The sequence below is a fragment of the Vespa velutina genome, chromosome 17 (genome assembly GCF_912470025.1).
Source record: "Vespa velutina chromosome 17, iVesVel2.1, whole genome shotgun sequence".
NCBI classification, from domain to species: Eukaryota; Metazoa; Arthropoda; class Insecta; order Hymenoptera; family Vespidae; genus Vespa; species Vespa velutina.
Window position 1 is genome coordinate 837,552 of NC_062204.1, and position 12,522 is coordinate 850,073.

Sequence of the window (12,522 nt, forward strand, 5' to 3'; positions counted from 1 at the left end):
ATAAATAAATAAATATTAGGTTGGAAACTATGAAACGGGCGTTTTTGTTTAGTTATTTATTTTCATTCAACGCCCGTTTCATAGTTTCCAACCTAATATATAAGTAATAAATAATAAAATAAAGTAATAATAAATAAAACAAAAGTATTATATGATTGATCATTATAATCATACACATTATCACTTATTATTCATCATCTCTTACTTACTGGACTCCAAGTTCCAACATTCCATTTCTGCGTAGATTGTGAATAAGTTTCAGCCGTCGATGATGAAGCTATTGATACTGACAATGGTTCCATATTTCTCAGTTCAGGTGTATTCGTAATCGGACAGGCTGGCTTCGAACAAAGTTCTACGGTCTTTAAATCGGGTGGTTGAACGCAAGCACCTAACGCAACACGCATCGTCAATCTCGAATTTAATTCTTGCACACATTCGAGTTTTCTCGTTCGTCTGCCAACGCCACAGGTGACTGAACATTCGCTCCAATTATCTGCTCTCCATCTGACGCGAAAGAATAAACATTTGAAAAAAACGAAAATAAAAAGAATAATTTTTTTTTTTTCCTTATAAGTAAACAATTTTATATTCATTGATTCAAAATTTACCTAGCTGGACAGGGCTGCTCGTTACATCGCGTCACTTTTGAAGTAACAGGTTTTTCCGAATTACGACAACGTTTTTCGTGTGCTATTGTTTCGCTATCCTCACGCACACACGTCCAAATTGACGTTTGTATGCCTAAAACATACGAAAGATTCTCTTTATTTATCTACTTGTTACGATCAATTGTCCATCTTTGTTTTAACACATATAATAATAGAAGCAACAAGTATCGGCATTTCCTTTCTCTCTGTTTCCTCTTTCAAGTGTCACTTTACAAGACAATTTCATTTCCGGATCGAGAAATTACAAAGGCAATGATTTTTTTTCTTCTTTTCCTTAGGTACCCTCATCGTGTCAATCTAAATTTAAGCAATTCGTTCTGGCCCCTTTTGCATGTAGAAGTTCTATATCAATTAATTTGTTATCCGAATCGATATGATTAAATATTTTATATATTATATTGCTTCGTTATAAAACAATAAATATGTATATTATTATTAATAATAATTATTCATATTATTATTATTCATTAATCTTCTATAATTATTAATATGTGAATATTATTAATAACGCCTGATAATAGGCAACACTTCGTATTCTGCCGATAATAGTAGGCAACACTGTCGTGCAATAATGTAACAAAACATTTCCATATAACAAAATATTGCCTACTAAAGAGACCGAAGAATATTTCTTAGTGATAGATTATGTTAGAAAGCGACCTTATCGACCAACTAACACGTGTTGTCTACTTTTAGGCGCATAAAAAAGTATAAAAATAAACATTACAATTTTTCTTTATATTCAATTACTTTCAAAAGTATTCATTCGTCATATTGCAATTGTTTTAATAATGACGAGAATATAAGGAATATCCTATGATCTTAATTAAAAAATAAATGGAATTTATTCGACGATATCAAATCAAGAATCTCGCTCACTGGAAATATCGCAATTAAATTAAATTTAGTTCGAATTTTCGTTTCGTTTCATTTCGAGAGAGAGAGAGAGAGCGAGAAAGAAAGAAAGAGAGAGAGAGAGAGAGAGAGAGAGAGAGAATGAGAGTTAATAAGTTTCCTTTAAGGTACGGTTAAATTTTAATTTATCTTCTAAACTTTTCAAGAATACACGTACAACGTTAAGTATTGATTTTAAATATCATAACCATTGAAAATGGTTATTACAATAATAAATATATCTAATTTAAAGTTAACAAAATTTGCTAAATTTAAATAAAATAAATTGAAAAGTGGTTCGAAGGATAAAAAAAAAGCTTATCTCCGAAGAGATTAACCTCGTGAGGAATAAACGAACTTGATGGTGGTTTCTCTCTCTCTTTCTCTCTCTCTCTCTCTCACTCTCTCTTTCTATCTCTATCTTTCTCTCCTAATGTGCAATTACACCGAAACGAATGCGTCTCGATTCGCTTCCCACGCTTTACTCGATGAACGTTAAATGAACGCGGCATCTATGGCGACCTTTCATTATCCACATTTTTCTTAATTGCTTCAGGCAATCGTACGACATTTCGTTATAAAAAGAAAAGAAAAAAGAAAGAAAGAAAGCAAGAAAGAAAGAAAAAAAGAAGAGAGAAAAAAAACAATATACGAAGAGAGAAAGAAAAGCGAAGAAAAATGGGATGAACTTACACGTTTTGTAAATGATAATAATAACAATAATAACAATAATAATAATAATAATAATAATAATAATAATAATAATAGTAATAATAATAATAATAATAAATAATTACCTCCCCCGCACTCTTTCGAGCAGGCCGTTGCTACTTTCCAGACAAACTTCTTGCGCTTTTTCTTTTTTGTTTTTGAATTAGGCTGATCACCGGCCATTACTATTGTCGGTGGACGTTTCATTTCTTCCGTTCGTGACGCGTGTCTTGTACGATCGTGATTAATAAATCCTCGCGACTGAGAAAAATCAGTTCTATGAATGGATCTAAAAGAGAATAAATTAAATAAATTTTCTATTTCTTTTAATAATTATCAAAGATAAATTATAATTGAAAATATTTAATTCGTGATTATTAAATAGTAAAATCGTCTTCGATAAAGAAAACTTACGTTCTCGTCGGGGGAGTATTAACGATTCCATGAGAACCACCGTCGGGAATTTCATTGCCTCTTTGATCATTGCTCGATACTGTAATCACGCACGCAATTATGTATTAGCCATTTGATTAATGAGTAAATAATTTCTGTATATAGCCCTAGAGAGCTTTGACTATGAAATTAGAATCTGTTCATCGTGTCCCATGTATTAGATATATCTACGCGTACGATATATCATATACGATATATTAAAATGAAATTAAGAGAATATCTCAGTGGTTCTCAAGCTTCTGTAAAATTTTATAATTGATGATTAATTAAAGAGCATCATATTTTCTTACTTGCATTGAAAATTGGAGGTAATAAATTTCCTCCTCCTCCTCCTCCTCCTCCTCCTCCTCTTCCTCCTCTTCCTTCTCCTCCACCTCCTCCTCCATCTACTCTTCCACCTCTTCCTCTTGCTCTTCCACCTCCTCCTCCTACTCCGTTTAATGTATCTTTCAGTGGTAACATGTATTTGTAGAGAACGCCGGGATTTAATTCTTGAAATAAGATCTATGAAGAAAAAAAAAATGATCCAAGTACGTGAATAGGTATATATACATAGATATATAAATTGAATTCGAAGGATCGTTCGAAACGATTTTAACGTACTTCTAACTGCAGAGAATCGTTTAACGGTCCAGTCGCCAAGATGCACTCCAAGCGGTTTCTATCTCCCCTTTGGTATGTTAATGTCGTGCCAGCCGCTTTATAAGTGCCACTGGGACTGTAAGACCAGGGCCCGTTTAGAACGTAACTGCCATTGCTGTCCCTGAGTGCTGCAAGGTGATTGATACTTGGTTAACTTTCGATCGATTTTATTCTATCCTTTTGTTCGACGAGAACATTTCAATTTTTATTTATTCTTCATTCAACGTTTTCTTTTTTTTTCTCTTTTTTTTCTTTTTTTTCTTTTTTTTAAAGTACCTTGAAACTTACATACCTGTATATTATCATTAATTGAATACATTTTAAATGTGCATAAATATGACATTATACATATAATTTTATACATATAATTATGATAATTATACACGTATAATATGATGATAATTATATACATATTTTATTTAATTATATATATTTGAAATATTTAAAAACGTATTATATATTATATATATTAAAAGATTGTAAAAAAAAGTATATATATTATATATGTTAAGAGATTATACAAAATATACACATAAACAATTATACACATTATTTATATTAAAAAGATTATATGTCAGAAATGCCTTCAACGTATTTAAGATATATCCAATTAATTAAAACACAACACATAATATTTCTATTTCTTTATATAATAGATCTATTAATATATCTAACTCGTAATAAGTTTTTTGATTTATTTTCAATTAGATGATTATTGGAATTTTCTTTAAAAATATTTAATTTAACATTAATTAGATAATTAATGACGACCAGGAAAAGTGCAAAGGTTACCTAAGAAATTTGCGCTGAAACGTAACTCGGAAATGTTCAGAGACATAGCACCTTTTGGGATCGTCGTTATCGAATGATGACCCTTTGGTAGGATTGGTTCCATGAAAATACCTTCGAATAGCCTGCAACCTTGTCCTCGCCCTCCACAAACACCACAGGCATCCATCGTTGCCCCTGAACCAATCACACCGTCGCAACCTACGGACTAATGTTCAAAAAAATTAATTTTATCAATGTATTTGTATTACTTCTTTTTTAGTGTACGAATAGGTATATAAGTCTTTTTTTTTTTAAATGTTAGAATATTTCTGTATCCGATTAATTTCATATATTGTTTATTTTTGTGAATTATTATTCTTATTAAATGTATAACATACTTATATGTTATATAAATGTATATAACATATAAGTATGTATAATACATTTAATTATACTGTATATATATATATATATATATATATATATATATATATATATATATATATGTGTGTGTGTGTTATATATGATATTCAACATATTAATGTATTTTATTAATTTATGTATATATAAAATAATCGTTATGTTACGTATTTATATATTACATATTTATATATGTTATACAAATTACATACAGTTATCTATATATTTTATATATGCTATTAATCATTATGTTATCCATTTATATAAGTGTTATACAAATTATTTAACGTTATATTAGCCACCTACATACGTATGTATGTTTAACGTATATCCATATAATGGAGGTATCTATTTAAACGGATGTATACATAGAGTGTAGGTGCCTACCTTGCATTGTCCAGCGACACAGAGCCAACGTTCCGTACGTTCCATTGAAATTCCGGCATTATGTCCACGAAGATTTGGACCGTCGCAGGGTGTGCCGTCCATTACTGCCGGTTCAAGCGTTGCGTAAAAACGCTGCCCGACTGCACGGCAATTGAGCGCGCACGAGTTCGGCGCTGAGGAGGAAGAAGGATAATTGCAATTTTTTTTCTTTTTCTTTTTCTTTTTTTGTTTTTTTTTTTTTTTCAAAAGGAGCCGGAAGTTTATCGACCAACGTTCCTTCGTCACGTTTGCGACGAGATTTAAGATATTATTTAATCGGTTTTTTTTCTTTTCTTTTTTCTTTTTTTTTTTTTTTTTTCTTTTTTTTTCTATTGAGAAATATACGAAGTAAAACTTTTACCATCCAAAAATGGAATCCAAGTGTAAATATGTCCTTTGTAATTTCTTCCATTGTATCTAGCGCACTGTTCTGCTCGTAAGTCCTCGGCAAAGTTCGGACATTCCTAATGAAATTATTGAAAACATTTGATTAATTCGAATATACGAGAATAGGTCAAAAGTTACTTATGGCGGGCTAGCAGAGCCATGGTAAACAATTTTACAACTCAATTACTACCTTTCAACGCTTTTTAGATTAATTTTGTTACAAGTTATAAAAAAGTTTTTAAATTTGTAATTTTACAATGTAAAAAAATAAAAGGTTTAAAAAATCTCGGTAAAACAGTAATCAATTTTTTTTTGTTTTTAATTAATTGGGGACTTCCGACTCATTTAAGAACTTTTGACCCATTTAAAAACTTTTGGTCAACTTCGTTAATTCTAATAGAAAGTTCCTAATATTTTGATTTAACATGTTGACTGACACATAATTATTCATACATTTTGGAAATCACAATGGAATTTTGATCGTTATAAGTTTATAATTATAAAATGTAGATTATGAAATAGGAAATCGGTAAATATAAAAATATAAATATAAATTCTAATTTCAGATTTTCTAATTTTATTTTTAATTTTAATTTAATTTAATTTTACTTATAATTTATAATTATTATTAATTTCTTTTCAATTGTTTCTATTTTGTATGTATAATTAAAAAATAGAAAAAAGATTTTTCTAAAATCAATCCTTTTTAAGAGTTACATAATATTACATATAATTTTTGATTATTCAAAATATATAAAACGATAGTATAATTAAATGACATAGTAATATTAATAAATAATGTTACATTAATACTTTGATATATTTTGCTGTCCTTTTCAAAGATTAAATAATTTTATTAATAATTTGTAATTATTAATACTTCTCTTTGAATTATTTCAAATTCATAAAAAGATAGTATGATTAAACAGCAAAAGAGAAAAAAAAGAAATTTTGTAAGATTAACAATTTAATTCAACATCAAATTTATTTAATATTTTCTAAAATTTAATTATTCAATATTATTAGATGTTATATTATAATTGTCAAAATTTAATTATATTACATAAAATCTTAACATGTATTACATTACAATTATTAAGAATGATAAGATTTTATTAAATTAATATTATAAAAATTATTATATTAAAACTTTACTATAATAAACAATATCTTCATAGAAAATTAAAAAAAAAAAAAAGAAAAAAAAAAAGAAAGAAAAAAAAATTATTCCATTTAAGTAATACAATGATATCTTGTATTAAACAATATTTCAAATCAATTAATTAATTGGTCAAGAGAATAATTTCGAGAAATATTAAAATTGTAAAGAAGTTTTTTTACGAAGATTGAAAGTAAAAGAAAAAAAAGAAAAAGAAACGAAAAAGTGAAAAAGAAAAAGAAAAAGAAAAGAAATGAAAGAACGATTCGTACTTAATTAGATATTAAATCATGTTTCATTGAGCTACGACCTTACTGAGAAAACGATTGATGGTCATGGGCAATGACCATTGTGGCGGTCAATTTGTTAATAATTTTCAAAATTGATTTGAAATTTGAATATGTCCACTTTATTATTAAAACAAATGTTACTCTTATGAAGAACGTTGAAGCCGATCGAAGGGAAAAGTCTTTGTCCTTTGAAGAAAGAGAGATAGAAAGAGATAGAGAGAAAGAGAGAAAGAGAAAGACAGAGAAAGAAAGAGAGAAAGAGAAAGAGAGAAAGAGAGAGAGAGAGAGAGAGAGAGAGAGAGAAGAAAAAAAGGTGATCGTTCTTATGAATTTTAAAGGAACGTCGACGGCACGACGTAAATCACGGCCGAGCATACGGTCTCTTAATTGGCCATCGCGATGATTTGTTCCTGACTCGTGACTCGTTTCGCACCCCTCGGAAGGAAAAATTTCATCGTGGATTTCAAAGTTTTCTTTCCATCAAATACATTATGTATATGATAGGTATGTATTACCTGCGTATAACTTACCTGTGTGTTGCACGTATGATATCTCTTGTATGTGCCGATACAAATGGGCCTTTTGTTTTGTGTCATGCCATTGTCCGTGATAACGCTTCGTTTTCTTAAATCTTTTCTGAAATCATTACGAATATTCATTTACATTTGAACATGAACATTAATTTTATTCTTTTTTTTTTTTTTTATCTTTCTTTGTATTTTTTATTTATTTATTTTATTTTTTGTTTTTTTAATGAACATAATCCACGAATTAGAAATCAATATTCTTTGTGTGTTGTCAGTGTTACCTTTTCATTTAAATCTTATTTTCAAAAATTTTAATCGAACTGATTATAATTAAATCTTATTCGTTAACTTTCGTAATCTTTTAATTTTTCATTATAATAAAATTTTTTATAATAATATTTAAACAATGTTCTTTTTATTTATTTGAAATATTAAACGAAAATATCTCGTGAGAAGTCTTTTGTAAAATTTCGATGATCGTTTCGTTAATATTCAACTTTAATAAATGTTTGTAACAAAGAAACTTGAAAAATTTCATTTTTATCAGAAGTTAGAGTCGAGTAATTCTAAAAAAAAAAAAAAAAAAAAAAAGAAAAAAAAATGAAAAAAAAGGATCAGAAGAACGACCAACAATTTTTAATCAATTTATACTGATGTTAAATTATACTGTGTGATAATCATAACTTCATTAAAATTCGATGAATTTCGATTTCGTCTTATATCAATACTTTGTAATCTATCTAAAATTATAGACAGGCAAATTTAAATAATGGGCAAGAGTTTCTAATGAAGCCATATTGATATGATTATAGCTATACACCAATTAAAACTTAATAAATATTATCTTCATCTTATATTACGAATTTTTAATTCATCGAAAGTTATAGACATGCAATTCTAAACAATGGCCAACAGTTTCTAATGAAGCCATACTAATATAATTATAACTATATCCCAATTAAAATTTAATAAATTTTACCTTCATCTTACGTCACGAATTTGTAATCTATCAATAATTAGGTATAGGCAGATAATTCTAAACAATGACTAAGAGTTACTAACGAAGCAATAATAATATAATTATAACTAAAGTCCAATTAAAATTTAATAAATTTTATCGCCATTTTACGTCATGAATTTTTAAACTTATCAAAAGTTATAAATAAACAATTCAAAATAATGGTCAACAGTTTCTAATGAAGTTATAGTTAATATAGTTCTAACTACATTCTAATTAAAATTCAATAAATTATCTGAAATCGTATGAAATCATAAATTTTCAATCTATTAAAAGTTATATTTAAACAATTCTAAACAATATCCAGGAGCTTCTAATAAAATCATATTAATATAATTGTAATTATATTCTAATATTAAAATTAAATTATGTCATCATCTTAAGTCATGAATCTATAGAAAAAGAAAAAGAAAAAAAAAAAAAAGAAAAGAAAAGAAAAATTATCAACGATTTCTAATCAAGCAATATTAATCCTATCATTAACCATATATCATAATAAAAATTCAATGAAATTTATCTTCCCATCTTACGTAACATATTTGTAATGTTTAAGAAAAACAATATTAGAAATAAATCTCTATCATTTTATTTAGAACATAGAGAAGATTAGGTTTTGCACGCGAATCGAGTCGTTGACAGTGTCCCTCCATTTACTTCGCGTGTTCGTCTCTTTATTCGAATCGATTAGAATGAAACGATCGAGGTTCACGCGATCCTATTTCTTATCGCGATCGAGGAAGAAACATGTTCGTAGGAAAGATCGGCGAGTCTTTCTTTTCGCTTTAGACACGATCCATTCGTTTTCTCATTCGAACAGCTGGTTACGATTGGATCGCGCGAAAAGCTAACGGTGCCGTGCAAACGCGTCATTATCTTAGAAGCTTTGCATTCTATCCTGATCTAATCGCTGTACTATGCGAATCGATCGATCGTGAGGATTTCGCAGGGCAGAGCTGTAGGTAATCTATGGAGGTAATCGTTTCAACTTGTTCGAATACCGTAAAAAGGAGGGAAAGCTAAAGACAAGGTGCTCTTCAAGATCATTCACGATTTCTAAGTCTCTTAAGAACTTGTTGGATAATGTTCAAGGATTTAGAAGGAGAATAATCCTGAACCCGGAAATTTCAAATATTCTACAATTTCGTCAATACGTAGAGATTATTTTTTTTTTTTTTTCTACGAGTGAAATGTTGTTTTCTTTTTCTTTTCTCTCTTGTTTTTAATCCAACGTGATAAAAAAAAAAAAAAAAAAAACGCTCCTTTAATCGTCACTTTTTTCTTTTTTTCATTTTTACATTTTATTCGAAATCGTTACAGTTTTCGACAAATTTTGTTACGAAAAAGATTATAATATTTCTTAACGCGTATTCTATCATCAATAAATAAAAAAAGAAAGTAAGATTAAAATTGTTATAAACATAATGTATATTGCAGTATTATCAAACTTTGTTTTTTCATCCTACTTTTCTTGTTATTATTTGTTTTTAGTTTAGGATGTTATCAATAACTGACCTCAAAGGAATAACGATAATTTTTTTTTTTTAATTACACCACGAGAGAAGAGAATTCGTTAGAAAAAAAATACTGATAAAATAAATGTTTATTAAGTGTAAGTTAGAAAAAACAATTGTTGTTGTATTGTTACTGGTATTGTTTTTATTTCTAGGAACAAGACCAACAACAATATCGCTGATATGAGTTCATAGCATATGCGTGAACATTGTTTCAAAATCCGTATATAAATATATAGCACCAAAAGGGTTGAAAAAGAATAACGTAATTGAAAAGGATCAAATGAAGCAAAAAAGCGACAATATATTATTTAATAAATATTTTTTAATAATTCTCCTTCTTTCTCATAAATATGATATCTAATCAATTGAAAAAAAGTGAATGGAAACAAATAATTGAAAAGACAAAAAAAATTGTTTAATAAATGTCGTTCAATAATTTTTTTTCTTATTCTAATAAACATGATAATGAATTAATTGAAAAACGAATCGAAAAAGAACAAAGATAATCAAAAACACAATAAGTTGTCTGACGAATAAAAATGATATTTAATTAGTCGAAAAATGAATCGAAAAAAAAAAAGAAATAATCAAAAATACAATAATTTAATTGATATTGTTCAATAGTTTTTTTTTCATATTAAACATGATATTTAATCAATCGAAAATTGAATCAGAGACAAAGAAATAGTCAAAAACACAAAAAATTGTCTAATCAATATTGTTCAATAGTTTTCTTTCTTATTAAAAATGATATATAATTAATCAAACAACAAATTGACAAAAAGAAGTAGTCGAAAACAAAAACTTGTCTAATCAATATCATTCAATAATTCCTTTTTTATTTTAATAAAAACAATATTTAATCGGCCGAAAAACGAATCGAAAAAGAATAATCAAAAACACAAAAAATTGTCTAATCAATATCGTTCAATAATTCTTTCTCTTATTTTAATAAAAACTATATTTAATTGATCGAAAAACAAACCGAAAAAAGAAATAGTCAAAAAAAGAAAATAATTAAAAAAGAAATAACCGAAAAAAAATAAAAAAAAAAAAAAAAAAAGAAATAATCAAAAACACAATAATCTAATCAATATTGTTTAATAGTGTTCTTTCTTATTAAACATGATATTTATTAAAAATGAATTGAAAAAAAAGAAATAGTCAAAAACACAAAAAATTGGCAAAGAAATATTATTCAATAGATTTTTTTTCTTTCTAAACATGATATTGGTCAGAAATTATTACGATGATTAATTGAAAAATTTGAAAACAAAAAAATTGTTAAAAACACAAAAAATTATCAGAGAAATATCGTTCAATAGATCTTTTTCTTTCTAAACATGATATTGGTCAGAAATTATTATGATGATTAATTGAAAAATTTGAAAACAAAAACATTGTTAAAAACACAAAAAATTATCAGAGAAATATTGTTCAATAGATTTTTTTTCTTTCTAAACATGATATTGGTCAGAAATGATTACGATGATTAATTGAAAAATTTGAAAACAAAAAAATTATTAAAAATATAAAAAATTGTCAAAGAAATATTTTCCAATAATTCTCTCTCTCTCTCTCTCTCTCTCTCTCTTTCTCTCTGTCTCATATAAGCATATTTAATTATTTGAAAAGCAAGTCGAGCCGTTCTCGATAATCTCTCTTACCGAAGAGGAACGCATTCTCGTGATTGAGATTGGATACCCGTGCCACAGGTTCTTGAGCATTCGCTCCAGCTGCTCCAGGTACCCCAAGTACCTCTCACACGATTCTCCCGACCAATTCCAAATTGAGTTCTCTCCTGTAGCATATGATAAACCTGGAAGATAAACGAGAATAATCAGAGGAAAGGATGAAACTCGGCATTTTACTTGGTCAACTTGGAGTTTATTGGCAACACGCAAAGCGTTAAATCCAGTCAATGCGTGAACGCGCGTAAGGTAAAGGGTGAAGTGAGGTGAAGAGGAGAGAGAAGGAATAGTGGCAAGGAGAAGAAGAAGAAGAAGAAGAAGAAGAAGAAGAAGAAGAAGAAGAAGAAGAAAGCAAAAAAAGGAAACGAGTTCGTTTCTCGGTGATAATAATTAAATCGACGTGAGAAAAACGATACTACCAATTTCATAGTAATCGCATTTCGAATATCAAACAGACATATCGGAGTCACTTGTTTGTATAATTAATGCAGATATTAGGGATCGAAGTGTATAATGCATATTGGAACGTACATACGTACGATCGAACATCAGGTGGCATGTTTATTTCTATCGATTTATCGAACGAAACTCAATCTATGTATATTACTTATAATTAATTATTTACGTTATATATATATATATATATATATATATATATATATATACGTGTATTCGAGACTTTGAACGATCTTTCTTTATATGTTGACCGTGTGAGTATGATCGTTGTAATTAAATCAACTTTTCTGTCATTTCTTTACGTTATGTCTTTACATATCATATATATATTAGCGATTTTAAAGGATTTTTTTTTTTTTTTTTTAATGAGTATGCCGAGTGTGCGAATCTTAACGTTGTAATTGAAGTAATATATCGTAAGAATTAAATTTAAATAAAATCAATATAAAGATATGAATAAAATTTCTAATACTCTTGTATGGTTTTCTATTT

At 27.8% G+C, this 12,522-nt stretch overlaps 1 protein-coding gene across 8 annotated transcripts in view; it reads right to left on the reverse strand.

Annotated features, from left to right (window-relative positions):
- The window catches only part of LOC124955021 (ADAMTS-like protein 4), a 76,156-nt gene that overhangs the window by 3,680 nt on the left and 59,954 nt on the right, over positions 1–12,522 (reverse strand). For all 8 annotated transcript variants that reach the window (XM_047508822.1, XM_047508821.1, XM_047508819.1 and 5 more), the window contains 11 exons: positions 11,551–11,702; positions 7,355–7,460; positions 5,350–5,452; positions 4,950–5,122; positions 4,164–4,368; positions 3,333–3,499; positions 3,020–3,233; positions 2,691–2,769; positions 2,363–2,565; positions 612–744; positions 210–507 (listed from right to left, as the gene is read on the reverse strand). In XM_047508822.1, coding sequence (XP_047364778.1) covers positions 210–507; positions 612–744; positions 2,363–2,565; positions 2,691–2,769; positions 3,020–3,233; positions 3,333–3,499; positions 4,164–4,368; positions 4,950–5,122; positions 5,350–5,452; positions 7,355–7,460; positions 11,551–11,702 — 1,833 coding nt within the window. The remainder of the gene's footprint in view (positions 1–209; positions 508–611; positions 745–2,362; positions 2,566–2,690; positions 2,770–3,019; positions 3,234–3,332; positions 3,500–4,163; positions 4,369–4,949; positions 5,123–5,349; positions 5,453–7,354; positions 7,461–11,550; positions 11,703–12,522) is intronic.